The following is a 26731-nucleotide window of genomic DNA, read 5'->3' on the forward strand; positions in this document are numbered from 1 at the left end:
TTCCCTTGGTTAGCAGTTGCGACCTTAGCCACAGCCCTGGTTTGATTCATCTGTGCACCATTCTGGAAAATTCCCACCTCAGTCAGGATAAGCGGATCCAAAATAAAACCAAAAGTCACAAAGAGAAGGGAATTAGGCTGGATGAAGCGGCACAGTGGGACCCGAGAGTGGATGAGGAACCCATATTTAGGAGCTTTTGAGAGCTGGGAAGGGAGACCTTTTACTCCAGGTGGGGAGGAGGAGGAGGAAGAGATAGTGAGGGGGCGGCGGGGAGGTAGTGATCAGCCTGGATATTAGGGAAGTCATCAGATTGTGAGAGAGATCAGTTTCGGGGAGCTTTAGGAGAGCAAACCTGCTTCTCCTGACTAGCAAGCAGTGCTGGAAAAGACACTAACCCACCAGGTTTGCTTGTCCTTGTCTACCTTCAGCTGACAGGTTTCTCAAGCCCCAGGGAAATTGAACTGGAGGTGTAAAACGTAAGAATCTATTGAAATCCAAGGTCTGCAGTGTCCTTAGCAGATAAGAGTTACTGACCTTCACTCTATCCCCAAAGTATCGCCCGATACCCAAACTATCCCAGTTAAGCCAGACATATTAGATTGTGTTGGGAGCAGGTTTCAGACTTTACAGAATTTAATCCCAAACCCCCATCGGCCTTCCCCCATCCTGGGGGTTGAAGTTCCTCATCCTTCTTAGTAAGTTGGATAATCAAAATAGGGGCCCATGGAGTGGCAGGGTCAAAATTCAACTGATGACTCCACCTCATTTGTGAGGCCCACAGCAAGTGTCAATTCGAAATCTGTTTCTTCCCGTGAGGGGGATGGATTAACAGAGGAAATCCTTCTGCAGTTGGCTGAAAACATCATTGGCCACGGTCCCAGGAGTAGATCCCAAAAGGCCTTCTCAACGTTTGCCTCTCCTCCTCGGAGCAGTGGGTACAGCTGGATGGCAGGAGAGGTCCATTCTCTGAGTTGGTTGAGTTCAAACCCCTCGTTTGATTTCTGACATTTGGTTGGTCGCTGAGACCAGGTCCCAAGATCCCAGGCCCCTTGGACCTGAGTGGCGAGGGAGTAGGAGAAAGAACTGATCAAATAGCACCAGGAAGAGCCAAGTGAATCATACAGAAGCAGTGAGCGGATGATGGACATGTGCTGTGTGCAAGACTGCAGACATCCAGTCTCAATATGTTACAGTGATTGGTTCGATGTTTGTCCTTTCTTCTCGGGGGTGTACGTGTCGGACAGGAGGAGCCATTCAGCCCCTTGACCCTGTTTCTATATTCAGTTAAATCCTGGTTGACCTGTATCTCAACTCCGTTTAGCCACTTCAGTTTAACCATCCTTGAGACACTTACCTAATATATTAATCTGAGCCGTCAAATCTCCAATTGAGCCCCAGAAACAACATTTTGGGATATGAGTTCCAGATTTCCACTACCTTTCCTGAAAATACATTGCCTAGCTTGAACTTTAAACTCATGATAGAGGAGCAGCACTCCGAAAGTTTGTGATTCCAAATAAACGTGTTGGACTTTAACCTGGCGTTGTGAGACTTCTTACTGAACTTTAACATGGTGTTCCCCTTGATCTGGACTACCTCATTCAAAGGAAGTCATTTCCCATCCATCAATCCACTGAACAATTTAAAGTCCTCGAGCAGATCTCTCCCTAACTCTGGGAATACAAATTCAAATTAAAGCGAACTGTCATTGTCTGCTGTCCCTACAACGTCAGTACGTTTGCCCTGAGATTGGGTCCCCAGACTGAGCCTGGTGCTCCAGCTGGGATCTGACCACAAGGCTGTGTATGACTGAAGCATGGCTTCCTCACTTTTGTAATCCTGATCATATAGGATTTCTGCCACGTGAGCTTTAAGTTTGTGAAGCACTGCCTCAGCTTGCTCTGAACTGTCTGAGATTCCATTCCAGAAGTCATTTAATGCCAGTGCCCCCAGCCTATTGGCACTGCACTTTATAAGCCGAGTCAAATAAGCCAATTACTCCTCACTGGAGTCACTGATGCCTCAACTATCCGAAATGTAATACACATCCGCATTAGCACAGTAACCCTGATCAAATCTCCATCCATTGACAGGCTCAGCATTTTGTTAAACATTGATTTTGAAACAGTTGATTGATTTGACTGGCTTTACACTCAAGAGCTACATTACATGTATATTTTTAACAGAGGCTGGAGGGATTCGGAATTTAAGTTGAGGTTGTAAATCCAAAAGAGACTTTGAATTATTTATCAGAATGCACTTGGGCATTGGGTTGTTAACAATCCAGGATAAGGCATGAGAGACATGGACAGAGTGGATAAGGAGCAACTATGCCCCTTGTTTGAAAGGTCAGTCACGAGGGGATGTAGGCTCAAGGTGAGGGGCAGGATGTTTGCGGGGGGTGTGAGGAAAATCATTTTCACCCAGAGGGTGGAATGTACTGCCTGGTGGGAGAGGCAGGTTGCCTCACATCCTTTAAAAAGTATCTGGATGAGCACTTGGCACATCATAACATTCAGGGTTATGGGCCCAGTGTTGGCAGATGGGATTAGGCGGGAGTTCAGGTGTTTCTAATGTGTTGGTGCAGACTCGATGGGCCGAAGAGCCTCTTCTGCACCTTGAGATTCTATGAAGGTGGCAGTTTGGTTTAACCTTTCGCCTTCAGTTACTGTGTCCAGGTTCCGCCTAGGTGTTCTGCGTTCCCCTCGGCACAGTAAGTTGCCATTTGTATCATCATCTTGGGTTTTTGTCACCCTCACTTCCAGCCTGGTGATGGTTGTTGTGTTTATATTGATGTGGTTCAGCTCCATGTTATGGGACATCTAAGAGAGTAAGTACTGACCCAGTATATGCTTCAGCCAGCTTAATACATGATCAACTTTACAGCTTCAACCATGGGCACTGGGGTGAACCATTCAGCTGCTGGAGCTTGTGCCACCATTTGCATTTAACCCTGGCTGATCAGCTCCATTCATCCACTTCACTTCCTTCGTGAAATGTCAGTAGTATTATGGACCAGCATTTTATTGCCCATCCCTAATTGCCCCTTGAGAAGGTGGCGGTGAGCCACCTTCATAAACCATTGCAGTCCCTGTGGTGTAGGCACACCCAAGGTCCTGTTAGGGAAGGAGTTCCAGGATTTTGACCCAGAGATAGTGAAGGAATGTCAATATATTTCCAACTCGAGTGGAATGAATCGAGAATACTGGCGTTTGTTACATTCCAACATTGAAAGTACTTTGTTATTAGCAGAGCCTGTTCAGGTGTTCTGAGATTGTGAAAGGCGCTACATAAATACAAGGCTTCCTTTGTTGTGGTTGTGGAAATACCAGATGCAAACACACATGTGGCCAGATGGTGGTAGCAGACGGTAATGTTTCTTCCCCTGTTTGGTCAGCCTGATCTGAGACACTGACCGTATGGGGAGAACTGAACTGCTCCGTACCTCGGAGTTTAGCACTAAGCTGCAGTTAGGATCTTGCCGTTGAGGCCAATGGGACGGATAGAAGGCAATGTTATTTTTGGAATATTGTATAGTGCAAGCAGGAGAGCTTTAACATTAGCTAATATGAGTGTTGTTTGTCACTCAGTCTAAGTTAAACTCAGTCACTGTGTGCTGTTCGATTGGCTGCTCAAAGGTAGATTTACAGCATCAATCCCCAGATGTTCCCTGACATTTTACTCAAGGCCAGTTCCCTACCTGTGAAATACTGCTTGGTACACGCTTAGCACACTCACAGATACACACCCAGAAACCTGATGGTCACAGCCTCGCATCCCCCCCCGGCCCCGCCCACTCCAGTGCACTCGCTGCTGTCACCACACCCCCCCTCCCCCCGAGGGGGTCTGTGTGTGTGTGTGTGTGTGTGTGTGAGTGTGCGTGTGTGTGTGTATGTGAGAGAGCGGGACGTGTGTGTATGTGTGAGAGAGTGGGATGTGTGTGTATGTGTGAGAGAGAGAGATAGAGAGAGGGGGGTGTGTGTGTATGTGTGAGAGAGAGAGAGGGGGGTGTGTGTGTGAGAGAGAGAGAGTAGGGTGTGTGTGTGAGAGAGAGAGAGTGGGGTGTGTGTGCGAGAGAGAGAGAGAGAGTGGGGTGTGTGTGCGAGAGAGAGAGAGAGAGCGGGGTGTGTGTGCGAGAGAGAGAGAGTGGGGTGTGTGTGTGAGAGAGAGAGAGTGGGGTGTGTGTGCGAGAGAGAGAGAGAGAGTGGGGTGTGTGTGCGAGAGAGAGAGCGGGGTGTGTGTGCGAGAGAGAGAGAGTGGGGTGTGTGTGTGAGAGAGAGGGAGTGGGGTGTGTGTGCGAGAGAGAGAGTGGGGTGTGTGTGCGAGAGAGAGAGAGTGGGGTGTGTGTGCGAGAGAGAGAGAGAGAGCGGGGTGTGTGTGTGAGAGAGAGGGAGTGGGGTGTGTGTGTGAGAGAGAGAGTGGGGTGTGTGTGTGTGAGAGAGAGAGTGGGGTGTGTGTGTGTGAGAGAGAGAGTGGGGTGTGTGTGTGTGAGAGAGAGAGTGGGGTGTGTGTGTGTGAGAGAGAGAGTGGGGTGTGTGTGTGAGAGAGAGAGTGGGGTGTGTGTGTGAGAGAGAGAGTGGGGTGTGTGTGTGAGAGAGAGAGAGCGGGCTGTGTGTGTGAGAGAGAGAGAGAGAGTGGGGTGTGTGTGAGAGAGAAAGCGGGGTGTGTGTGTGAGAGAGAGAGAGAGTGGGGTGTGTGTGCGAGAGAGAGAGAGAGAGCGGGGTGTGTGTGCGAGAGAGAGAGAGTGGGGTGTGTGTGTGAGAGAGAGGGAGTGGGGTGTCTGTGCGAGAGAGAGAGTGGGGTGTGTGTGCGAGAGAGAGAGAGTGGGGTGTGTGTGTGGGAGAGAGAGTGGGGTGTGTGTGCGAGAGAGAGGGAGTGGGGTGTGTGTGCGAGAGAGTGGGGTGTGTGTGCGAGAGAGAGAGAGTGGGGTGTGTGTGCGAGAGAGAGGGAGTGGGGTGTGTGTGCGAGAGAGAGAGTGGGGTGTGTGTGCGAGAGAGAGAGAGTGGGGTGTGTGTGTGAGAGAGAGGGAGTGGGGTGTGTGTGCGAGAGAGAGAGTGGGGTGTGTGTGTGTGAGAGAGAGAGTGGGGTGTGTGTGTGTGAGAGAGAGAGTGGGGTGTGTGTGTGTGAGAGAGAGAGTGGGGTGTATGTGTGAGAGAGAGAGTGGGGTGTGTGTGAGAGAGAGAGAGTGGGGTGTGTGTGAGAGACAGAGAGTGGGGTGTGTGTGCGAGAGAGAGAGTGGGGTGTGTGTGCGAGAGAGAGAGAGTGGGGTGTGTGTGCGAGAGAGAGAGAGAGCGGGGTGTGTGTGCGAGAGAGAGAGAGTAGGGTGTGTGTGAGAGAGAGAGAGAGAGAGTGGGGTGTGTGTGCGAGAGAGAGAGAGAGAGCGGGGTGTGTGTGCGAGAGAGAGAGAGAGTGGGGTGTGTGTGTGAGAGAGAGGGAGTGGGGTGTGTGTGCGAGAGAGAGAGAGTGGGGTGTGTGTGCGAGAGAGAGAGAGTGGGGTGTGTGTGCGAGAGAGAGAGAGTGGGGTGTGTGTGCGAGAGAGAGTGGGGTGTGTGTGTGAGAGAGAGAGTGGGGTGTGTGTGTGAGAGAGAGAGTGGGGTGTGTGTGTGAGAGAGAGAGTGGGGTGTGTGTGTGAGAGAGAGAGTGGGGTGTGTGTGTGAGAGAGAGAGTGGGGTGTGTGAGAGAGAGAGTGGGGTGTGTGAGAGAGAGAGTGGGGTGTGTGTGTGAGAGAGAGAGTGGGGTGTGTGTGTGAGAGAGAGAGAGCGGGCTGTGTGTGTGAGAGAGAGAGAGTGGGGTGTGTGTGAGAGAGAGAGCGGGGTGTGTGCGAGAGAGAGAGCGGGGTGTGTGCGAGAGAGAGAGAGTGGGGTGTGTGTGCGAGAGAGAGAGTGGGGTGTGTGTGCGAGAGAGAGAGAGTGGGGTGTGTGTGCGAGAGAGAGAGGGAGTGGGGTGTGTGTGCGAGAGAGAGAGAGAGCGGGGTGTGTGCGAGAGAGAGAGAGAGCGGGGTGTGTGCGAGAGAGAGAGAGCAGGGTGTGTGTGCGAGAGTGAGAGATTAGCGTGTGTGTGCGAGAGAGAGAGAGAGAGCGGGGTGTGTGCGAGAGAGAGAGAGAGTGGGGTGTGTGTGCGAGAGAGAGAGAGAGTGGGGTGTGTGTGCGAGAGAGAGAGGGAGCGGGGTGTGTGTGCGAGAGAGAGAGAGAGCGGGGTGTGTGCGAGAGAGAGAGAGCAGGGTGTGTGTGCGAGAGTGAGAGATTAGCGTGTGTGTGCGAGAGAGAGAGAGAGCGGGGTGTGTGCGAGAGAGAGAGAGCAGGGTGTGTGTGCGAGAGTGAGAGAGCAGCGTGTGTGTGCGAGAGTGAGAGAGCAGCGTGTGTGTGCGCGAGAGAGGGAGTGCGGGGTGTGTGTGCGAGAGAGTGAGTGAGAGAGCGGCGTGTGTGTGCGAGAGAGAGCGGGGTGTGTGCGAGAGAGAGAGAGCGGGGTGTGTGCGAGAGAGAGAGAGCGGGGTGTGTGTGCGAGAGTGAGCGAGCGGGGTGTGTGTGCGAGGGAGTGAGTGAGAGAGTGGCGTGTGTGTGCGAGAGAGAGAGAGTGGGGTGTGTGTGCGAGAGAGAAAGAGCAGGTCTATGTGTATGTGTGTAAGAGAGCGTGTGTGTGTGTGTCTTTATGTGTGTGTGTGTAAGAGAGCACGTGTGTGTGAGTGTCTGTGTGTGTGTCTGAGAGCTGTGTGTGTGTGTGTGTGTCTGAGAGCTGTGTGTCTGTGTGTGTGTGTCTGAGAGCTGTGTGTGTGTGTCTGAGAGCTGAGTTTCTGTGTGTGTGTCTGAGAGCTGTGTGTCTGTGTGTGTGTGTGTGTGTCTGAGAGCTGTGTGTGTGTGTGTCTGAGAGCTGTGTGTGTGTGTGTCTGAGAGCTGTGTGTCTGTGTGTGTCTGAGAGCTGTGTGTGTGTGTGTGTGTGTCTGAGAGCTGTGTGTGTGTGTCTGAGAGCTGTGTGTCTGTGTGTCTGAGAGCTGTGTGTCTGTGTGTCTGAGAGCTGTGTGTCTGTGTGTGTCTGAGAGCTGTGTGTGTGTGTGTGTGTCTGAGAGCTGTGTGTGTGTGTCTGAGAGCTGTGTGTGTGTGTCTGAGAGCTGTGTGTCTGTGTGTGTGTGTGTCTGAGAGCTGTGTGTGTGTGTGTCTGAGAGCTGTGTGTCTGTGTGTGTGTGTCTGAGAGCTGTGTGTCTGAGTGTGTCTAAGAGCTGTGTGTCTGTGTGTGTCTGAGAGCTGTGTGTCTGTGTGTGTCTGAGAGCTGTGTGTGTGTGTCTGAGAGCTGTGTGTGTGTGTGTGTGTGTCTGAGAGGTGTGTGTGTGTGTCTGAGAGCTGTGTGTGTGTGTGTCTGAGAGCTGTGTGTGTGTGTGTGTGTGTCTGAGAGCTGTGTGTGTGTGTGTGTGTCTGAGAGCTGTGTGTCTGTGTCTGAGAGCTGTGTGTCTGTGTCTGAGAGCTGTGTGTCTGTGTGTCTGAGAGCTGTGTGGCTGTGTGTCTGAGAGCTGTGTGTCTGTGTGTGTGTGTGTGTGTGTCTGAGAGCTGTGTGTGTGTGTGTCTGAGAGCTGTGTGGCTGTGTGTGTGTGTGTCTGAGAGCTGTGTGTCTGTGTGTGTCTGAGAGCTGTGTGTCTGTGTCTGAGAGCTGTGTGTCTGTGTGTGTGTGTGTCTGAGAGCTGTGTGTCTGTGTGTGTGTGTGTCTGAGAGCTGTGTGTGTGTGTGTCTGAGAGCTGTGTGGCTGTGTGTGTGTGTGTCTGAGAGCTGTGTGTGTCTGAGAGCTGTGTGTGTGTCTGAGAGCTGTGTGTGTGTGTGTCTGAGAGCTGTGTGTGTGTGTGTGTGTGTGTGTGTGTCTGAGAGCTGTGTGTGTGTGTGTCTGAGAGCTGTGTGTCTGTGTCTGAGAGCTGTGTGTCTGTGTCTGAGAGCTGTGTGTGTGTGTGTGTGTGTGTGTCTGAGAGCTGTGTGTGTGTGTGTCTGAGAGCTGTGTGGCTGTGTGTGTGTGTGTGTGTCTGAGAGCTGTGTGTGTGTCTGAGAGCTGTGTGTGTGTGTGTCTGAGAGCTGTGTGTGTGTGTGTCTGAGAGCTGTGTGTGTGTCTGAGAGCTGTGTGTGTGTGTGTCTGAGAGCTGTGTGTGTGTGTGTCTGAGAGCTGTGTGTCTGTGTGTCTGAGAGCTGTGTGTGTGTGTGTCTGAGAGCTGTGTGTGTGTGTGTCTGAGAGCTGTGTGTCTGTGTGTCTGAGAGCTGTGTGTGTGTGTGTCTGAGAGCTGTGTGTGTGTGTGTCTGAGAGCTGTGTGTGTGTGTGTCTGAGAGCTGTGTGTGTGTGTGTCTGAGAGCTGTGTGTGTGTGTGTCTGAGAGCTGTGTGTGTGTGTGTGTGTCTGAGAGCTGTGTGTGAGAGCGGGTGTGTGTGTGTACGTGAGCGTCTGTATGTGTGTGAGCGTGTGATCATCCGCATGTGTGTGTGCGTGCGCGCGTCTGAGAGCTGTGTGTGAGAGAGCGGGCATGTGAGTGAGAGCAGGTGTGCGAGTGTGAGTGAGAGCGGGTGTGCGAGTGTGCATGTGTGAGAGCAGGTGTATGTGTTTGTGTGTCTGAGAGCTGTGTGCGAGTGTGTGTGTGTGTGTATGTGAGAGCGGGTGTGCGAGTGTGTGTGTGTGAGAGGGCTGGTGTGTGTGTGTGTATGAGAGCAGCCGTGTGTGAGTGTGTGTGAGGGAGAGCACGAGGGCGGGTGCATGTGAAAGAGAGGGCAGGTGTATGCGCGAGACCGGCTGTGTGAACGAGTCTGAGTGCGTGAGTGTGTGTGCGCGTGTGTGGGTATAACGTATGTGTGTGCACAGGCGGGTGGGCGGATGCGAGAGAGTGAGAGGGTGGGTAGGTATGTGTGAGGGCAGGTGGATGGGTGTGTGTGTGTGTGTGTTACGAGTATTGAGGGTCTTTAACAACAGCAGGTAACTATTTGAGGTAGAGATCAGCCATGATCATCTTGTATGGTGGAACAACTCAAGGGGCTGAATGGCCTCTTCCTGTTGCGACCTCTCTAGCTACTAAAATATCTCTGAGATGTTATCAATCTTGCTCCATGAGGATTTCTCAGGCTGTATTTGTCCCAGTTGCCCTGGCCTGCTCTGACCCTCCCTGCTGCATCAGCTAAACGGAGATTTAACCTTGTCTTTAATGGAAAATCTGACCCTCTCTTTGGGAGAATTTCACTATTACTCTTAATTAGCAATCTGGGAGGTTAGACAGCACGAGCCCCCATATAGAAATATCTGCTACTGAATGTTAACCATCTCTCACATTATACAGATGATCGATTCCTGACACCTTTTGAGTCCTTGACAATGAAAATCTGACAGCAGTACAATTCAAACGTGCTTCCAACATGAAAATGAAATCATTTTTAACTCACTGCCAGTGGGAGGGTTTAGACTGGAAGAGCTCAGACAGGGGGATGGTGGAGAAGAGAATGGGAGGGGGAATTGTGAGGGGCGCGGGGGGATGGGAGCAGGAGGGGCAGGTGGATGGTGGTGATGTGAGGGGACATGAAGGAGGCAGGGCAGTTTGACAGACAGTGAGGGGGAAGGGCAGTTTGATGGATAGTGAGGGAGGAAGGGCAGTTTGACACGGGGAGGAGGGCAAGTCTGACGGACAGTGAGGGGGAAAGGGCAGTTTGACGGACAGTGACGGGGGAAGGGCATTTTGACGGACAGTGAGGAGGAGGGTAGGGCAATTTGAGTAGGAGGAGGCCACCAAGAGGGGAGAGCACACTGGCAGAGCGGAGGATGGTTGTGGGGAGCAGTGGGCAGAGGGGAAGGGGAAGTGGATGCCAGGAAGAAGAATGACGTGAGGGGTAAAGGGAGAGGCGGTGGGAGTAGAGCGGAGGTTGGAAGGGGCTGTGCGACTGAGTTGGATTTGATTCTTCAAACTTATTGAAAATTGAGCATCTAATCTGTCAGTAAACAGTGAAAACTTGCCTCTGTGCAAGAAATCCAGCCTCTGCTGTGTTAGCCAGGGCTACATCAGGAGTTCCAAATTTACTCTCCATGCCCTTGAGTTAGGGGAAGGGATGGAAGTGGGGCCGAACAAATGCAGCCAGGATTACCAGTGCCACCCTGTTGGCTGCTGGAGTGTGCTTGTACGGGGATGTGATTCGCAATAACCTAGAACCCTGGGATGAAGGGGAAGGGGCTGTGGCCTGTAAAACCAGTTACAGGAAAAGAGTGGGGGGGGGTGCTGGGAGCAGGCATGAAAACCAAAGGATAAGCACGGCAGGCACCGAATAGGACAGAAGAGGAGCTGTAGTTTTGACATGGGTTTTATTGTACGTGAACTCGGGCTGTCTGTTCAGGGCTTCCCCCCAGAGCCTGACCCTTTGATCTATTCATGGCACCTCTCTGTGACAGCCTGTCAGTTCAAAGGAGAAGCCCAGGTGCTGCTGAGCACAAGGCAACACTTCCACGCAGGCTCTGAAGAAAGACAGGCCCCTTTCCACTGCAGCTCCCCCCCCTGCCCCGACAACATGGAGGCAGTAAGCGGGATCAAACAGTGTGGAGCAAGTCAGCTGTCTCCTCTTCTGACAGCCCAGCTGTTGTTGTGTTTGTGTTTTCATTAAACCAGGTGTTCAGGACAGCTCCAGTTGAGATCTGAGAGAAAAGATTAGTTGAGAAGAAGATGTGAGTCATAGAACGAGACAAAACTCAGATAAATAAAGATGAACTGGAGAGCTGTCACATGATTCTGAATTATACATGTGAGGACAGAGAAGTATCCGAATGTTTGAAACACTTCATTATTTGTCTGATTTCTGATTGTCTTGTATTACAATAATTTGTTAATGGTGGTTAAACTACAAACAAATGATCTGCAGATTTGGGTTCACCAGCTGGGGAAATGAAATTTGCGTACTTCATTTACTAGGGGAAGCTTGTTTCTTTTTATTTCACAGGATGTGGGTGTCGCTGGCTAGGCCAGCATTTATTGCCCTTGAGAAGGTGATAGTGAGCAGCTTTCTTCAACTGCTGCAGTCCCTGAGGTCTAGGCACACCCACACCTATGTCAAACTCCTATGTGTTGACTAGAGCTCAATCTTCAACAAACACAATTATTCCTATGAAGCTCATCTCCTCTAAACTTCGTGACCTGGCCCTTGGCTCGACCCTCTGGATTGGATCCTGAACTTCCTAACCCACAGACTTCAGTTAGTAAGGATAGGCAACAACACTTCCTCCATGATCATCCTCAACACTGGTTCCCCACAAGGCTGTGTTCTCAGACCCCTACTATACTCCATATACACCAATGACTGTGTGGCCAAATTCCCCTCCAACTCGATTTTCGAGTTTGTTGATGACACCCACCGTAATGGGTCGCATCTCAAACAATGATGAGACAGAGTACAGGAATGAGATAGAGAATCTGGTGAACTGGTACGGCAACAATAATCTCTCCCTCAGTGTCAACAAAGTAAGTGTAGTGGAGAACATGCCCCGCTCTACATCAGTGGAGACGAGGGAGAAATAATTGAGAGCTTCAGGTTTTTAGGTGTCCAGATCACAAACAACCTGTCCTGGTCCTCCCCATGCTGACACTATAGTTAAGCGAGCCCACCAACACCTCTACTTTCTCAGAAAGCTTTGGAAATTTGGCATGTTAGCTATGACTCTCACCAACTTTTACAGACGCAACATAGAAAGCATTCTTTCTGGCTGTATCACAGCTTGGTATGGTTCCTGCTCTGCCCAAGACCACCAGAAATTACAAAAGATTGTGAATGTAGCCCAATCCATCATGCAAATCAGCTGCCCATCCATTGACTCTGTCTACACTTCTTGCTGCCTTGGCAAATCAGCCAGCATAATTAAGGACCCCCTGCACCCTGGATATTCTCCCTTCCACCTTCCATCGGGAAAACGATACAAAAGTCTGAGGTCACATACCAACCGACTCAAGAGTAGGTTCTTCCCTGCTGCCGTCAGACTTCTGAATGGACTTACCTTGCATTAAGTTGATCTTTCTCTGCATCCTAGCTATGACTGTAACACTACATTCCGCGCTCTCTCATTTCCTTCTCTATGAACGGTATGCTTTGTCTGTGTAGTGAGCAAGAAACAATACTTTTCACTACGTACTAATACATGTGACAATAATAAATCAAATCGGTCTATTCGGGAAGGAATTCCAGGATATTGATCCCACGACACTGAAGGAATGGTGATAAATTTCCAAGTCGGAATGGTGATAAATTTCCAAGTCGGAATGGTGATAAATTTCCAAGTCAGGATGGTGAGTGACTTGGAGGGGAACTTCCAGGTGGTAATGTTCTTATGTCTTCTGCCCCTGTCTTTTCAGATTGTAGAGGCTGGGGGTTTGTAAGGTTCTAATGAAGGAGTCTTGGTGAGTTGCTGCAGTGCATCTTGTAGATTGTACACAGTGCTGCCACTGGGCATCAGTGGTGGAGGGAGTGAATGTTTGTGGAAGTAGTGTCAATCAAGTGGGCTACTTTGTCCTGGATGGCTAGAATCATGGATTTGTTTTGATTCTTGAGTGTTGTTGGATCTACACTCATCCAGGTAAATAAATTCATCACTTTCCTGACTTGTGTCTTGTGGGAAGTCAGAACGTTCTCTTTAGAATGGGGGATATTGAAGCCTGATTGGTTAGAGATGTTTTAAAATCAAGTCTGTGTGTGTTGGAGGGAGGAGGGTTACATGTAACACTGCACTGTTCTTTAGTGGACCACATGGCATTCGCACCTCTGATCCGTGTGGAGACACTGATAGAATTGGGCCCCTTCTCTCCATCAGAAAGATGGACATGATTCAAGTCTTCACATCCCTGAGGGGAACGGGGAACATGAAAATAAGCAGGTTACCTCATGATCATTATTGGAGGATGAGTGAGCGTGAACAAATGTAAAATCTTCGAACAGAATGACAAGATTTGAGTCAGAATTACAGATCTGCGCAATAGATTCCATGCAAGTATAATTAAACCAGCTGTCAAAAGCTCCCCTGAGGAACAGTTGAATAAATACCTGGCTAAGATCAGAATCTCAGATGATATAGGTGCAGATGTTACAATATTGTTCTATCAATGGTGACTTCAGATGTGTGGTTTAATGTACCTGGTATCCTCTCTTCTGTCATATTGGCCTTGTGTGGTCAATACCTGTCCAAAACCCCAGCCAGTTAACCCTGGCATAGGATAGGGATGTGGGGAGTCAGCGGAATGGGACACTGTCACTCCATGTTTGTGATGGGTGCTGTCTTCAAGTATCTTAAGTGGGAGCTGTGCCGGTTCATGTCTGGGGCCAGAGAAAATTGATTAACACAACACATATACTTGAGCAGTCTGGCATTCAGAGGGGAATGTTCCATATTTTTCTTTCCATTATTGACCTTTGTTTTCTTTTCTCTTTCTCTCCCGTATAGGGGGGTAAGTTTGATGGTGTCACTGGGTTGTGCAGAAGGAGATGTGCACATGTTACCCATCCATTTCATACGTTTGTATGTAAAAGTGGTTTTAATCTGTAGCTGAAGTTAATCAGCAGCTCAGCCATTGAATCTAAGGCTGAGAAAAATGTTGCTGAATCTCCCCCCAGTGAAAGTTAATACTACTGAAGCCCATGTCTTTGTTAAACTTAGATATTTGTGGTGAGCAATCCAGCAAATCCATTCTGAGATCAGTGTAGTGTTCAATCATTCTGTATTTGATTATACAAGTCTGGTAACAGATCAATGCTCACTGTGCTTGTTTAACCCTGGGTGTTGACTTAGAGAAAAGTAAGCAAACCGTAGAAGTTATTGCAAAGCTGGAAGCTCAATTTAGGACCATGGAGCAGACATTTTAAAGCAATGTGTTACATATATAGAAACTAGTGTTTTTCTTCATAGATCTGAGAAAATGTACAATTAGCTTCAGTGTGTGAAACTGATGAATCAGAAACCAGGAGCAGCAGTATCCTCTCGAGCTCATGATTGAAAGAAATCCCCAGATTCTGAAACTTGTCATGTGTTGAAATCCTACCCTGTTCAGGAATATTGTGATGATACTGTGCCTTTTAGAAATGTATTTTAGTCATGTTTCTTGGGCAGGATCTGTTTTATTTATTATTGGTGCTGATTTGTCTGACCAGCATCCTGTATTCTTCCTGCATAAATCAATCTTATTTACTGTTAGTTTTAATCCAGACTATTGCAGGGTTGTTGCTTTTGAGATTTGCCCTGTGGTTTTGTAGGGTGGGACTTGATTAGGTTGCTTGACAGATAGGGTCATACGACTGGATGAAGCTGGGCTTGCACAGAAAATTCAAGCTTAATTGCTGTTGAGAGAGTGTAGTCCCTTTCTTTTCCCTTCTCTGAATGTGGAGACTGGAATCTGCCAGGTGATAGTCATCTCTTGGAAGAATTTTCCTGCCTTGTCTGCCACAGGGCCATACAAAGATCCGTTGACATTGGGTGAGATTTTCTAGTCTTGGGGCAAGCATGGTTGGAAAATCCTGGCCTCTGTCTCTCCGATTCTGCTCTATAATTGTGTTTCTCTCTCCGAATTGCTGTTTGAAGATATATCCTTCAATGGAAACTATTATCTTGATCTCAGTCCAGAAGTGTTAAAAGGCTTGAAATCTAGCACCACATGAGCTTTCTTGATTATGTGCTGACTAATTCTGAAGAAGAATAGGTCTGTGGGGATATTGCTTTAAATTGGAACTATAGGGATTGCTAGAATTATAGTTTGTCACATTTAAGTATTTGAATTGGTAAAAGGTAAGCCAATACTTTTTTGTTATTTTCAAACTGGGTCCTTAAATAAAATATGTTTTGATAAAAGCTTCCTAGTGAGTCAATTGATTCATACCTGGAGTGAAAATCTTGTTCTCACCCTAATGTCAAAATCAAGTGTAAAAATTGGTGTTTAAACTGAGTTCATAAAATACCATAGCGTTTCTGATCGGGCCCCTAACAATTGTACCATCAGATTGACATCCTGATAATTCTTTCACTAAATATTCTTCCTGGAACTTTTCTCTGCGTTCACTCTCTCCACCCTCGCTCCCCTGCTCATCCGACATTTGACTAGATGCTCAGAGTTCACAGGACAACGTGATGTTGGGTGTAAATGAGGTAATGCCAACAACCATTTGGTGGACAACTGATAAATTAGATAGAGGCACGACAGTTAAAATTGTACATGGGTAATTGTGAAACAGTGCAATTCAATAGGAAGAGTGAAAGGAGATAATATAAATAAAGTGGTACCATTTTCAGATGTGCCCTCCTGAGGTGGGACCACTGAGGACTGATCATGTTGGCTACTAACAGGATATTGCGAGTTCATACCCTGCTAGTACCACAACTGTAGCCCCTTGAAAATTCAACCCCACGCCTTTTAACAAGCTGGATAGCTAATCACTGTTAATCATTTCAGCCTGGGCTCACCCTACAACTTATTAAAGAAAATATAATATCTTTATATGTTGTTTCTGACAAACCTTGTCATTGCCAATTTCTTTTATTCATTCATGGAATGTGAGGATTCCTTTTCTGGGCATTTGCTACCTATCTCGAATTTCCCGAGTGAGTGCTTAAGAGCTGTGGGTCTGGTGTCGCATGTAAGCCAGATCAGGTAAGGACAGCAGATTTCCTTCCCTAAAAACAAGTGATGATAATTTCATGGTCACCAATAGTGACACTGGCTTTGAATTTCAGATTTTAATTAGGTAAATTCCACTAGATTCCACGACAGGATTTGAATGATTGTCCAGAGGATTAACCTTCGGTATCCTACGACAGAGACCCAGGAGTACATATTCTCAAGATTTGAAGATAGCAGAACAAAATGAGATATTTACAAAAATAAATGAGGTTTTTGAATAGAGTAGAAAAGCAAAGAAGTTGAGCTAATATTTTCTAAACACGTGTGCACGCAAGCGCAACACAAAAACACATGCATGTACACATGCACACACACCCACGCTACACCACACACACTGTTGTCAACTAGAATACTGTGTCAAATTCTGGGCTCAACACTTTAGGAGGAAGACCAAGGCCTTGTAGAAAGGGAGCAGAGGAGGTTCACGAGAATGATACTAGGGAATTCAATTATATGGTGATACTGGAGAAGCTGGGATTATTCTCCTTAGAACAGAGAAAGTTAAAAGGAGATTTAATAGAGTTGTTCAGAACCATGACAGGTGATGGCAGAATGAAAAAGGAGCAACTGTTTCCAGTGTCAGAAGCATTGGCAAACAGAGAAGACTGACTTAAGGTGACTGGCAATAGAAGCAGAAGCGACAGAGGGAAAATGTTTTCATACAGCCAGTTGTGACCTGGAATTCACTACCTGAATGGCTGGTGGAAGTCAATACAATAACACATTTTGCAAGAGAATTGTAGACATATTTGAAGGGGAAAGTTTGCAGCGTTGTGGGGAAAGAGGAGGAAATATGGAATTAATTGGAGAGCTCAAGAAAGAACAGAGGCCAGGCATAATGGGCTGAATAGCCTCCTGAGCTATGTCAGTCCATGATAATGTAGAGGAGGTCTACATTAGCAGGATTGCTAATAGCAGGATGCAGATTCAATCAGCTGAACTTGGTGCTTCCACCCTTTCTCTTTCTCCCTTTGTCCTGGCCAAGCTTAAATGAATCACATCCTTCTTTCTCCATTTGTCTTTCATATAATTCAAGTGGAAAATCTGACGCTTTCTATTACTGAGTCATGTGGGCGATGGATCTACGGATGTAAGATTTCCTTCCTCCTGGATGCCATTTTTCACATGGTTACATTCCACTCAGTCAGAGCAATGTTTGCCAAGTGCATCATGTGATTGAACTAATTGGATCAAGCTGCATCTGTTGGATCAGAGAAATATGACCATTTGCTCTATACAGAGGAACTGACAGGCTCACCTGCTTTTGAATACTTGGGTGTCCTGATCATGCAAAATCCCAAAGAGATTGGGCAATCCTGGCGTCTTTCTCAATACACAAACGTGTCTCCTTAAATTTGACTCCATGTCAAGAACAGAAGTTGCATTTTTGTGTGGACCTAAGATAAACTGAAAGTGGCTACAACAATTATGGACAGGGTACTGGACTTGTAACTCAAAGGTTGTAAATACACAATCCCATTCAGGACCACTTATAAAGGTGATTAAAAACTAGTGATCTGAACTCAAGCAGAAAATGCCTATGAAAATTCTTGAGTAAAGTAAACCTGACTTAAATATGACTCCGATCTCACGTGATGTTGTTCAGCCTTAGTGCCCTCAAGGCAACCAAAATGAGCAATAAAACAATATTAAAACAAAAATTAAATAGCGTTTTTCTCTAATAATTACCAGAAAATTTATTTTTAATAACATTCTCTCCACCCTCCCAATTTACTTTGTTTCTCCGTTCTTAACATATGGGATGTGAGGTTTGCAGGCTAGACCAGAATTTATTGCCTGTCCTTAGTTTCCCCTTGAGAAGGTGGTGGTGAGCCGCTACTGTCCATAAGGTGTAGATACACCAGGATTTTGGCTTAACAACAGGGAAGGAATGGCAATATATTTCCAAGTCAGTGTGGTGAGTGACTTGGAGGGGTACTTCCAGGTAGTAATGTTCTCATGTGTCTGCTGCCCTTTTCTTTCCAGATGGTAGAGGGTGGGGATTTGTACAGTGCTAATGAAGGCGCCTCAGTGAGTTGCTGCAGTGCATTTTGTAGATTGCACACACTGCTGCTACTGTGTATCAGTGGTGGAGGGAGTGAGTAATTGTGAAATGGGTGCCAATCAAGTGGGCTGCTTTGTCCTGGGTAGCTAGAATCATAGATTCATTAAGATTCTTGAGTGTTGTTGGAGTGTTATTGACCTAGTTGCCCCTTAAGAAGGTGGTGGTAAGCCACTGTTGCCCATGAGGTGTAGATACACCCACAGTGCTTTTAGGAAGGGATTTCCAGGATTTTGACTCAGTGATAGTGAAGGAATCCGATACATGTCCAAGTCAGAATAGTGAGTGGCTTGGAGGGGAACCTCCAGGACCTGGTGTTCCCATGTACCAGCTGCACTTGTCCTGTGGTTGTGAGTTTGGGTGGTGCTGTCAAAGGAGTCTTGGTGAGTTTTATAGGAACAGGAATAAGCTAGTCAACTTCTCCATTGTCTTCTGCCTCTCAGATTATAGAAGAACTACATCCCAATGCCATTTACCCTTTGTTTCATGTCTTGATTTTTTTATTCATTCGTGGAACATAAACCTTGTTGGCTGGCCAGCATTTGTTGCCCATCCCTCGTTTCCCTTGAAACTGAGTGGCTTGCCAGGCCATTTGAGAGGGCAGTTGAGAGTTAACCACAGTGCTGTGGCTACGGAGTCGCATGTAGGCCAGACCAAGTAAGGCAGATTTCCTTCCCTAAAGGACATTAGTGAACCAGATGGGTTTTTTTCAACAATCAACAAATGGTTTCACAATCACCAGTAGATTCTTAATTCCAGATTTTTATTTATTGAATTCAAACTTCAAATCCCATGGCGGGATTCAAAGAACAAAGAATAAAGAAAATTACAGCACAGGAACAGGCCCTTTGGCCCTTCAAGCCTGCACCGACCAAGTTGCCCGACTTAACTAAAACCCCCTACCGTTCCGGGGACCATATCCGACTATTCCCATCTCATTCATGTACTTGTCAAGCCGCCCCTTAAAAGTCACTATCGTATCTGCTTCCACTACCTCCTCCGGCAACAAGTTCCAGGCACCCATCTCTGCGTAAAAAATCTGTCTCGTACATCTCTTTCAAACCTTGCCCTTCGCACCTTAAGCCTACGTCCCCTAGTAATTGACTCTTGCACGCTGGGAAAAAGCTTCTGACTATCCACTCTATCCATGCCTCTCATAATCTTGTAGACTTCTATCAGGTCTCCCTTCAACCTCTGTCGCTCCAGTGAGAACCCGGATCCCCAGAACATTAGCTGAGTTTCTGGATTAATAATCCAGCGACACCAGTAGGCCATTGCCTCCCCTATTTGGATGTGGCATTTGGAGGCCATTTGGCCCATCTAGTCTGTACCAACCACAATCCCACCCAGGGCCAATTCCCACAACTGCTCACGTTTACCCTGCTAATCCCCCTGACTCTAGGGTCAATTCAGCATGGCCAATCAACCTAACATGCACATCTTTGGACTGAGGGAGGAAACTGGAGCACCTGGAGAAACCCACACAGATACAGGGAGAATGTGCAAACACTGTACAGACAGTGACCCAAGGCTGGAATTGTACATGGGACCCTGGCACTGAGAGGCAGCAATTTTAACCAATGTGCGACCATGCTGCTCAAATGGAGATTGTTGATACCCTGCCCAAACAAAAATCTCTATATCCCCAGGCTTATAACTTTTGATTATTCCAGCTAACACGCTCTTTTGGGAGAGAGAATTCTGTTACCATTAGCGTGAAAAAGTGCTTCCCAATTTGACTTTGGAATATGACTATAATAGAAATTAGTGCAGCTGCAGGAGAGATGGGCATGGATTTGGGTAGTATCAATATGTTTGGAAGATTTGGTGAGGAATAGGTGTTTGGAGATGGGGCAGTAGATTTGCAAGGGCTAAGGCCTTGGAAAAGTGGGTGGCGATGGCAAACTTAAAAGTGATCACCCTTTGAACTTTCAAAACTCGAAGAAATCAAGTTGATTGAACTTGTCCTCAAAAGATAACATTTTAAGCTCTGCTATTGTTCTTATTGGATGTGTGTTGCATTCACTCCCAAGGGTACATTGTCAGCTGCCCTGTGTTACCTCACCCTCCGTGCAAGGTAGCCAGACGTGAGGCAGATTACCAATTTGAGCTTTTTTAGTGAAAGACTGAGGAATGTTTGGAATATCCTATAACACAAGCTAGCAGGTGGAAAACATAGCCTTAACTTATTTATATGCCCATAATGGGGACTTTTGGGGAAAAGAGGGATAGGATTCCAGCGGAAAGTAGGATGTGCGTGATGAGATTCAATGTGGTTCAAGATGTTCTAGGGATGGGATTCAATAGAGGAGTTGGGGTGTAGGAAGAATGGGATTCAGTGGTGTTTGTGGGATGAGAGGTATAGGGTAGTTTTTTTTAAGTTTATTTATTAGTGTCACAAGCAGGCTTACTTTAACAGTGCAATGAAGTTACTGTGACTAGTTGCCATACTCCAGGGCCTGCCTGGGTATGCTGAGGGAGAATTTAGCATGGCCAATGCATCTAACCAGCACATCTTTTGGACTGTGGGAAGAAACCAGAGCACTCGCCTACATGGGACGAATGTGCAGACTCAACACAGACAGTGACTCAAGCCGGGAATCGAACCCGGGTCCCTGATGCTGTGAAGCAGCAGTGCTAACCACTGCGCTGCCCCAGTGGTAGAGCTGCTAAAAGCTATTTAAAATATATAAATGTACAATCTTCTATCAAACAGACAAAAGAAAAATAGTAAAATGCAATGTGTATGGTGTGACTTAACTTGTGCAAATGAAGTGGCTTTGTGTTTTCAGTCCCAATTAATTCAGATTGTTTACATCACAGAAGACATTTTGAGTAGCTTTGCATTCCAGTGCTGTTCAGCACTGTGAAAGAGACAACCTTTAGCTTTGTAGCAAGGTTCCAGTCAGCGAGTCAGATGATTCAGGGTTCAAACCCTGTTCCAGGCTGTCATGATAAATAGAGACTGGAATTCCAGCTCATTTATGGGCTTGCAAGAGCTCAAAAATCCTTCCACCATATTGGACTAACGTCCCTAATGGATATGGCTGTGATGTTGAAGCTTGTCAAGCCTCTAATTAGCCTCCAGTGTTTTATACAAATTTTCAAGGGAAAAGCTTTTAAGATCGGAAAGCAGCAGCAGCAGCGGTTGCACTCGAGTAATACTTTTAAATATTTAATGAAGTAATATGTTTGTTTGAATGCTGGCTTTGTATCACACCTTGAGTCAACCTCGACTGCCCTTTTTCTTCAGTATGAGAGGTCTGTTAGGTTTGGCTTCTGTTATCTTTCACAAACCTAAAATGGTTTGGGGTTAAATTAAAATCCACTCTCAGACAAGAGCGCTGAGCTTCACAGAAACAAATATAATCCACAGTAATTGCAAAACCATGTCTTGAGTATTTTTGCAATGCATTGACTCTTCCTGACTCAATTATTCACCCACAAAGCATTTAAATCGTTGAAGAAAGCCTAATGATTTCATTCCTGAATGCAAGCTCAACTGACTGATTTCAAGAAAGTCCAATTTAGGGGCACTCTATCTCATTTCTGTAACTACAGGCTAAACAGTTGGAAAAAGTCCAGCAGAGATTCGAACACCCAGAATAATTGGTTTTTAAGACCTCTCTCTCATTTCTGATGTGTGCTAATGTGGTTAACTAGAAAACATTGGCCCCAGTTGTATGAAACAAAGCTGACGCTGCCTGAAAAACTGGGGAAGTGAATAAACGACCCCGATTTAGTCCTCAGGCCATGAGAAGACAAAATTTGGACTGAGTGCCGTGGTCCAATTGCACTTCTGCTTGTGATTCCTTCAACGTCACAAAAAACATGAGCTGTTTTTCATAAAGCACATAATAAAACATCGAAACATCCCCAAAGTACTTTACAGCCAATAAGGTAATGTTTCAGCATTTATAATGGGTGGTGTTGGTGTGGACGCCATGTGTCTGCTTTATTCAGAGGACAGTAAAACAAAATTGCAAAAGGCTGGAAACCAAGGCATTCAATTAAACCAAAAAAGCTCACTTAACATGTGCCACTCCAAATTCATACCAGTTATATCCAGGGCTTCTTCACTAAGATAATCAGTGGCTAAATTGAATCAGGTTAATGACACTTCCCAAAATCACTACTGACTTTGATATCGGATTGTCATAAATCCTACATATCAGATTTTCATGTATCTACGAATTGAATTGTTGTGCATCTTACATGTTGGATTGTCGTGTATCCTACGTAATGGATTGTCATGTATCTTACGTATTGGATTGCCGTGCATCCCACATAATGGATTGTCGTGTATCCCAGATATTGGATTGTCGTGTATCCCGCATATTGGATTGTTGTGCATCTCTTGTATTGGATTGTCCTGTATCCTACATATCACATTATCGTGTAACCCACATATCGCATTGTCGTGTATTCCACATATCGCATTGTCGTGTATCCCACCTATCGGATTGTCGTGTATCCCACCTATCGGATTGTCGTGTGTCCCCCATATCGGATTGTCGTGTGTCCCACCTATCGGATTGTCGTGTGTCCCACCTATCGGATTGTCGTGTGTCCCACCTTTTGGATTGTCGTGTGTCCCCCATATCGGATTGTCGTGTGTCCCCCATATCGGATTGTCGTGTGTCCCCCATATCGGATTGTCGTGTGTCCCACCTTTCGGATTGTCGTGTGTCCCCCATATCGGATTGTCGTGCGTCCCCCATATCGGATTGTCGTGCGTCCCCCATATCGGATTGTCGTGCGTCCCCCATATCGGATTGTCGTGCGTCCCCCATATCGGATTGTCGTGTGTCCCCCATATCGGATTGTCGTGTGTCCCCCATATCGGATTGTCGTGTGTCCCCCATATCGGATTGTCGTGTGCCCCCCATATCGGATTGTCGTGTGTCCCCCATATCGGATTGTCGTGTGTCCCCCATATCGGATTGTCGTGTGTCCCCCATATCGGATTGTCGTGTGTCCCCCATATCGGATTGTCGTGTGTCCCCCATATCGGATTGTCGTGTGTCCCCCATATCGGATTGTCGTGTACCCTACATAATGGATTCAAGTCCCAATTCAAGCGGTTGAGTGCATTATCTAGGCTGTTATTTAAAGCCAGTAAGGTAGATGTGCTGCAATTGTTAGAGGTGTTTCCTTTAAGCTGAGCTGCCGCCTGTCCTAGCGCTACTTGGATACAAGTTAAATATTGCTTTAGTCAACATTCCTCCCTTGTTCAAATGTAGCTCAGCTGGTCATTCTTCTGATTGGGCTTTGAAGGATGGCATTTTGCAGGTCACTTAAGATCGGGGATGAGGAGCAGTGTCTGCATTCTGTGAGTTGTGAATGTTTGGAATTCTTTGCAGAAGGAAGATGTTTGTTCTATCAGTTAGTATATTAAAGTCTCTTGGAAGTGAGCATTATGGCGAATGATTAGGAAATTAAAGTTGAGGCAGACAGAATGACAACGCAGGTTTGATGGGTCCTAAAATCTAATCTTATATTCTTATTAATCCTTCCCTGACTCAAGGGAGGAGCCTCAATGTTGGATGAAGAAATAAGTCATTTTTGAAATGTTATTATTTATCTTTATTATCGACTGTCATCTAGAATCTCAATGTCTTGTTCTTGTTTCTAGTTACACAAACAGGGTGGTTGGGAATGGACTGAAAGAACAGGCAAACAACCCAGAAGTGAAAGTCCGAGGACCTGACTCGTTGGTGAAGAAAGTCATTGACATGCTCCTGTCTGTTGACACGGTAAGATCCTCAGGCCCGCATCTTGTTTACAGGCTATATTGAACTGGAATCCAGTAAATCAGCCACATGACTGTGCTGACAAAATCAGGCAAAGATATTCAACCGGTGACAGGGTTTTTATGATGATGACTTTTTTATCTTTGTATACCAAATCTCCTCTTCTCTAAGGAAACCTCCAGTGACTAATCGATGCCCAATGACTTTTCACTGCTGCTGGAGTTGTCTCCACACCCTGCTGTCCCACCTGGCAGATCCTGAGTGACCATCTGAGAGCTAAAAATATCCTCAAATGGTGGCACAGTGATTAGCACTGCTACCTCACAGTGCCAAGGATCAGGTTCAATTCCATGTTCAATTCTGTGTGGAGTTTGCACATTAGTTTATCTATTAGTGTCACAAGTAGACTTACATTAATACTGCAATGATGTTACTGTGAAAATCCCCTAGCTGCCACACACTGGCGCCTGTTCAGGTGCATCGAGGGAGAATATAGCATGGCCAATATATCTAACCAGCACGTCTTTTGGACTGTGGGAGGAAACTCAAGCACCCGGAGGAAACCCACACAGACACACGGGGAATGTGCAAACTCCGCACAGACAGTGACCCAAACTGGGAATTGAACCCGGCTCCCTGGCGCTGTGAGGTAGCAGTGCTAACCACTGCGCCACTGCGTCACCCCATTCTCCCTGTATCTGCATGGATTTTCTCCAGGTGCTCCAATTTTTTTTCCCATGGTCCAAAGATATGCAGATTAGGTGGATTGATCATGCTAAAATTGCTCTTTAGTGTCCCAAAATGTATAGTTCAAGGGGAATAGCAGGGTAAATGTGTGGGGTTACAAGGATAGGGTGGAGAAAAGGGCCTCGGTAAGATACTCTGTCAAAGAGTCAGTGCAGACTCTCCCGTTCTGCCCACCACAGCAATCGGAGCGTACAAGGTGTGGATCATGGAAAGGTCAATTGACCTCGGGTGAGATTTTGGGGCAAGTGTGGCCAGAAAATCCCGTCCACTGTGTCTCTGTCACTCCTTCTTTATCAGCTCACTCTCTATCTCTCTGCCTCTCCATCCTACCAAATTCTTTAATTCTATATTTCAGAATTCATTATCTCTGGATCTTGGCGATATCTCTCTCTTTCTCTCTTCCTATCTTTGCGAGTTCTCACTTTCTGTCTCTGTCAATTTTCTGTTCCTGTCCCCCAACACTCTCTTTTCTATCTTTGTGAGTTCTCTCTTTCCATTCTTGTGAGATTTGTTTTTGTTCCTCTATTTCTGAAAGCCAACTGTATGTTTATCTGTCTCTGCTTATCTCTTTCACTCCACCCCACCTATGTATCCTCGGCTTGCTGTTTGACTCTCTCATTCTTTCTGTCTTGCTGTCTCCCTCTCTCATCATCTCTAGTCTGTCTCACTCCCTCTCTTCCAGTTTTACTCTTCTTCTCCTGCCTCTCTCACACTCTCTAGCCTCCCTGCTTTTCTGATCTTACTCTGGGTTTGCATATGGACAAGCTTTATGTACAATGCAGGTTGCTGTAAATCAGGCAGCATTCTGGGTCGTGTATTCATGTGACAAACATTCAGTCAAGGACACAAGATACATTTGGTTACAACTCAAGGCTGTTTGGAAGAGATTCCCACACATCTAACTTAACTTTTTTCTGACATGGACAGCCTCCCAATCACTAATTTGTCATAAATAACTCCTTCATAACATTGCAGCCTGTCCCACAGTAAACATATAGTGGCTTTGTTTTCAAGGATGTTGGAGCAACCTTTAAACTGGGACTATTGACAATATAAACATGAGATGACCACGTGTGGGACACATGATGCTCTGTCTTGTACACAATCATACTCTACCAATCATCAGCTGAACTCCAAAAGTGGCACAGACTCGCTCCAAATTCTCTTACTATTGCCTTGCTATTCTGATAATGCAACCATACGTCCACCACTTGTGAACCCCTTTTCGGTCAAGGGGCCAGCCAAAGCAAGTTACAATTTGTCCGTAAATTCCAATTCCTGATGCCATTTGACAAGAGCAGGATCAGACTAGACTGTGATGTTCCCAAGACTGAATAGCTCACACTGTCCAAGGCCCAAATGGGAACAACAACTCGAGGTGCCAGGAGAAAACTAGAGGACAATGCTCTGTGTATGATATCAAAGATATTTGGAGGCTGATAAGAAAGAAAACCTCGGAGTTATGTTGCATTTGTCACATCTTCAGGACATCTGAAATGCTTTGCTACCAATGAATTCTTTTGAGGAAGAGTCACTGCTACTGTTATCAACATTGCAACAGTGAATTTGCAAACAAACAAGTCTTAGAAACAAGTCTTATAAACGTGATGGGGGCAGCATGGTAGTACAGCGATTAGCACTGCTGCTTCACAGCTCCAGGGACCTGGGTTCGATTCCCGGCTTAGGTCACTGTCTGTGTGGAGTTTGCACATTCTCCTCGTGTCTGCATGGGTTTCCTCCCGGTGCTCCGGTTTCCTCCCACAGCCCAAAGATGTGCAGGTTGATTGGCCATACTAAATTGACCGTAAATGCATAGGTTAGAGGATTAGTGGGTAAAAGGTGTACGGATATGGGGCTAGGGCCTGGGTGGGATTGTGGTTGGTGCAGACTCAATGGGCCGAATGGCCTCTTTCTGTACTGTAGGGTTTCTATGACTTCTATGAAAATGAGATAAATGATCAGTTAATGGCTTTGTCTACATCCACGGTGCAGCAGCAAGAGAAATAAGGTGGAATCTAGTTTCATCGGGTCACCTACCCTTACCTCTCGTGAACTTTAATGAGGAAGAAGGGGGATTCCCAGGCTCACTTTCTGCAGCGGGTCTTTTACTGCCCAGTGGAGGAGTGCCAGAGCCTAATCCAAGAGTCTACCAACTTCCAGTTTCTGGTTGAAGGTGAAGAAGAACCAGCAGTTCCTGACCCAGTTTTCCCTCATGTTCAGGTCAGTCACGGCAAAGGTCTGCAATAGCGAGTGAGCCCATTGAGGACAATCTCCCTGATGTGCTCAAACAACCCATTAACACTGAAGTGGACCTTGAACTTTCTGACTTGGACAAGATGCAACAACGGAGCCAAGCTGAAGTAAAGTTGCCTTTTAACTGCATCTAAATGGGAGCCAATGTCATTGACGGCTTGTTTGTTCCATGTTTGTCTGATGCTTTACTCAAGGTGAACACACTTCCGCCGTGCCAACCATCCGCAACTGCATCACCTAAGTGACTTCTCGGATGTTTGAGCTCAGGTATTGGGAGTCA

General features: G+C 46.6%; 1 protein-coding gene across 4 annotated transcripts in view; it reads left to right on the plus strand.

Moving 5' to 3' along the window:
• gpc5b (glypican 5b) overlaps positions 1-26731 on the plus strand; it is a 530906-nt gene that overhangs the window by 304918 nt on the left and 199257 nt on the right. For all 4 annotated transcript variants that reach the window (XM_080185282.1, XM_080185279.1, XM_080185280.1 and 1 more), the window contains one exon: positions 23334-23454. In XM_080185282.1, coding sequence (XP_080041408.1) covers positions 23334-23454 — 121 coding nt within the window. The remainder of the gene's footprint in view (positions 1-23333; positions 23455-26731) is intronic.

This window comes from Carcharhinus amblyrhynchos, chromosome 3, assembly GCF_965287045.1.
Source record: "Carcharhinus amblyrhynchos chromosome 3, sCarAmb.v2.hapA, whole genome shotgun sequence".
Lineage (NCBI taxonomy): Eukaryota > Metazoa > Chordata > Chondrichthyes > Carcharhiniformes > Carcharhinidae > Carcharhinus > Carcharhinus amblyrhynchos.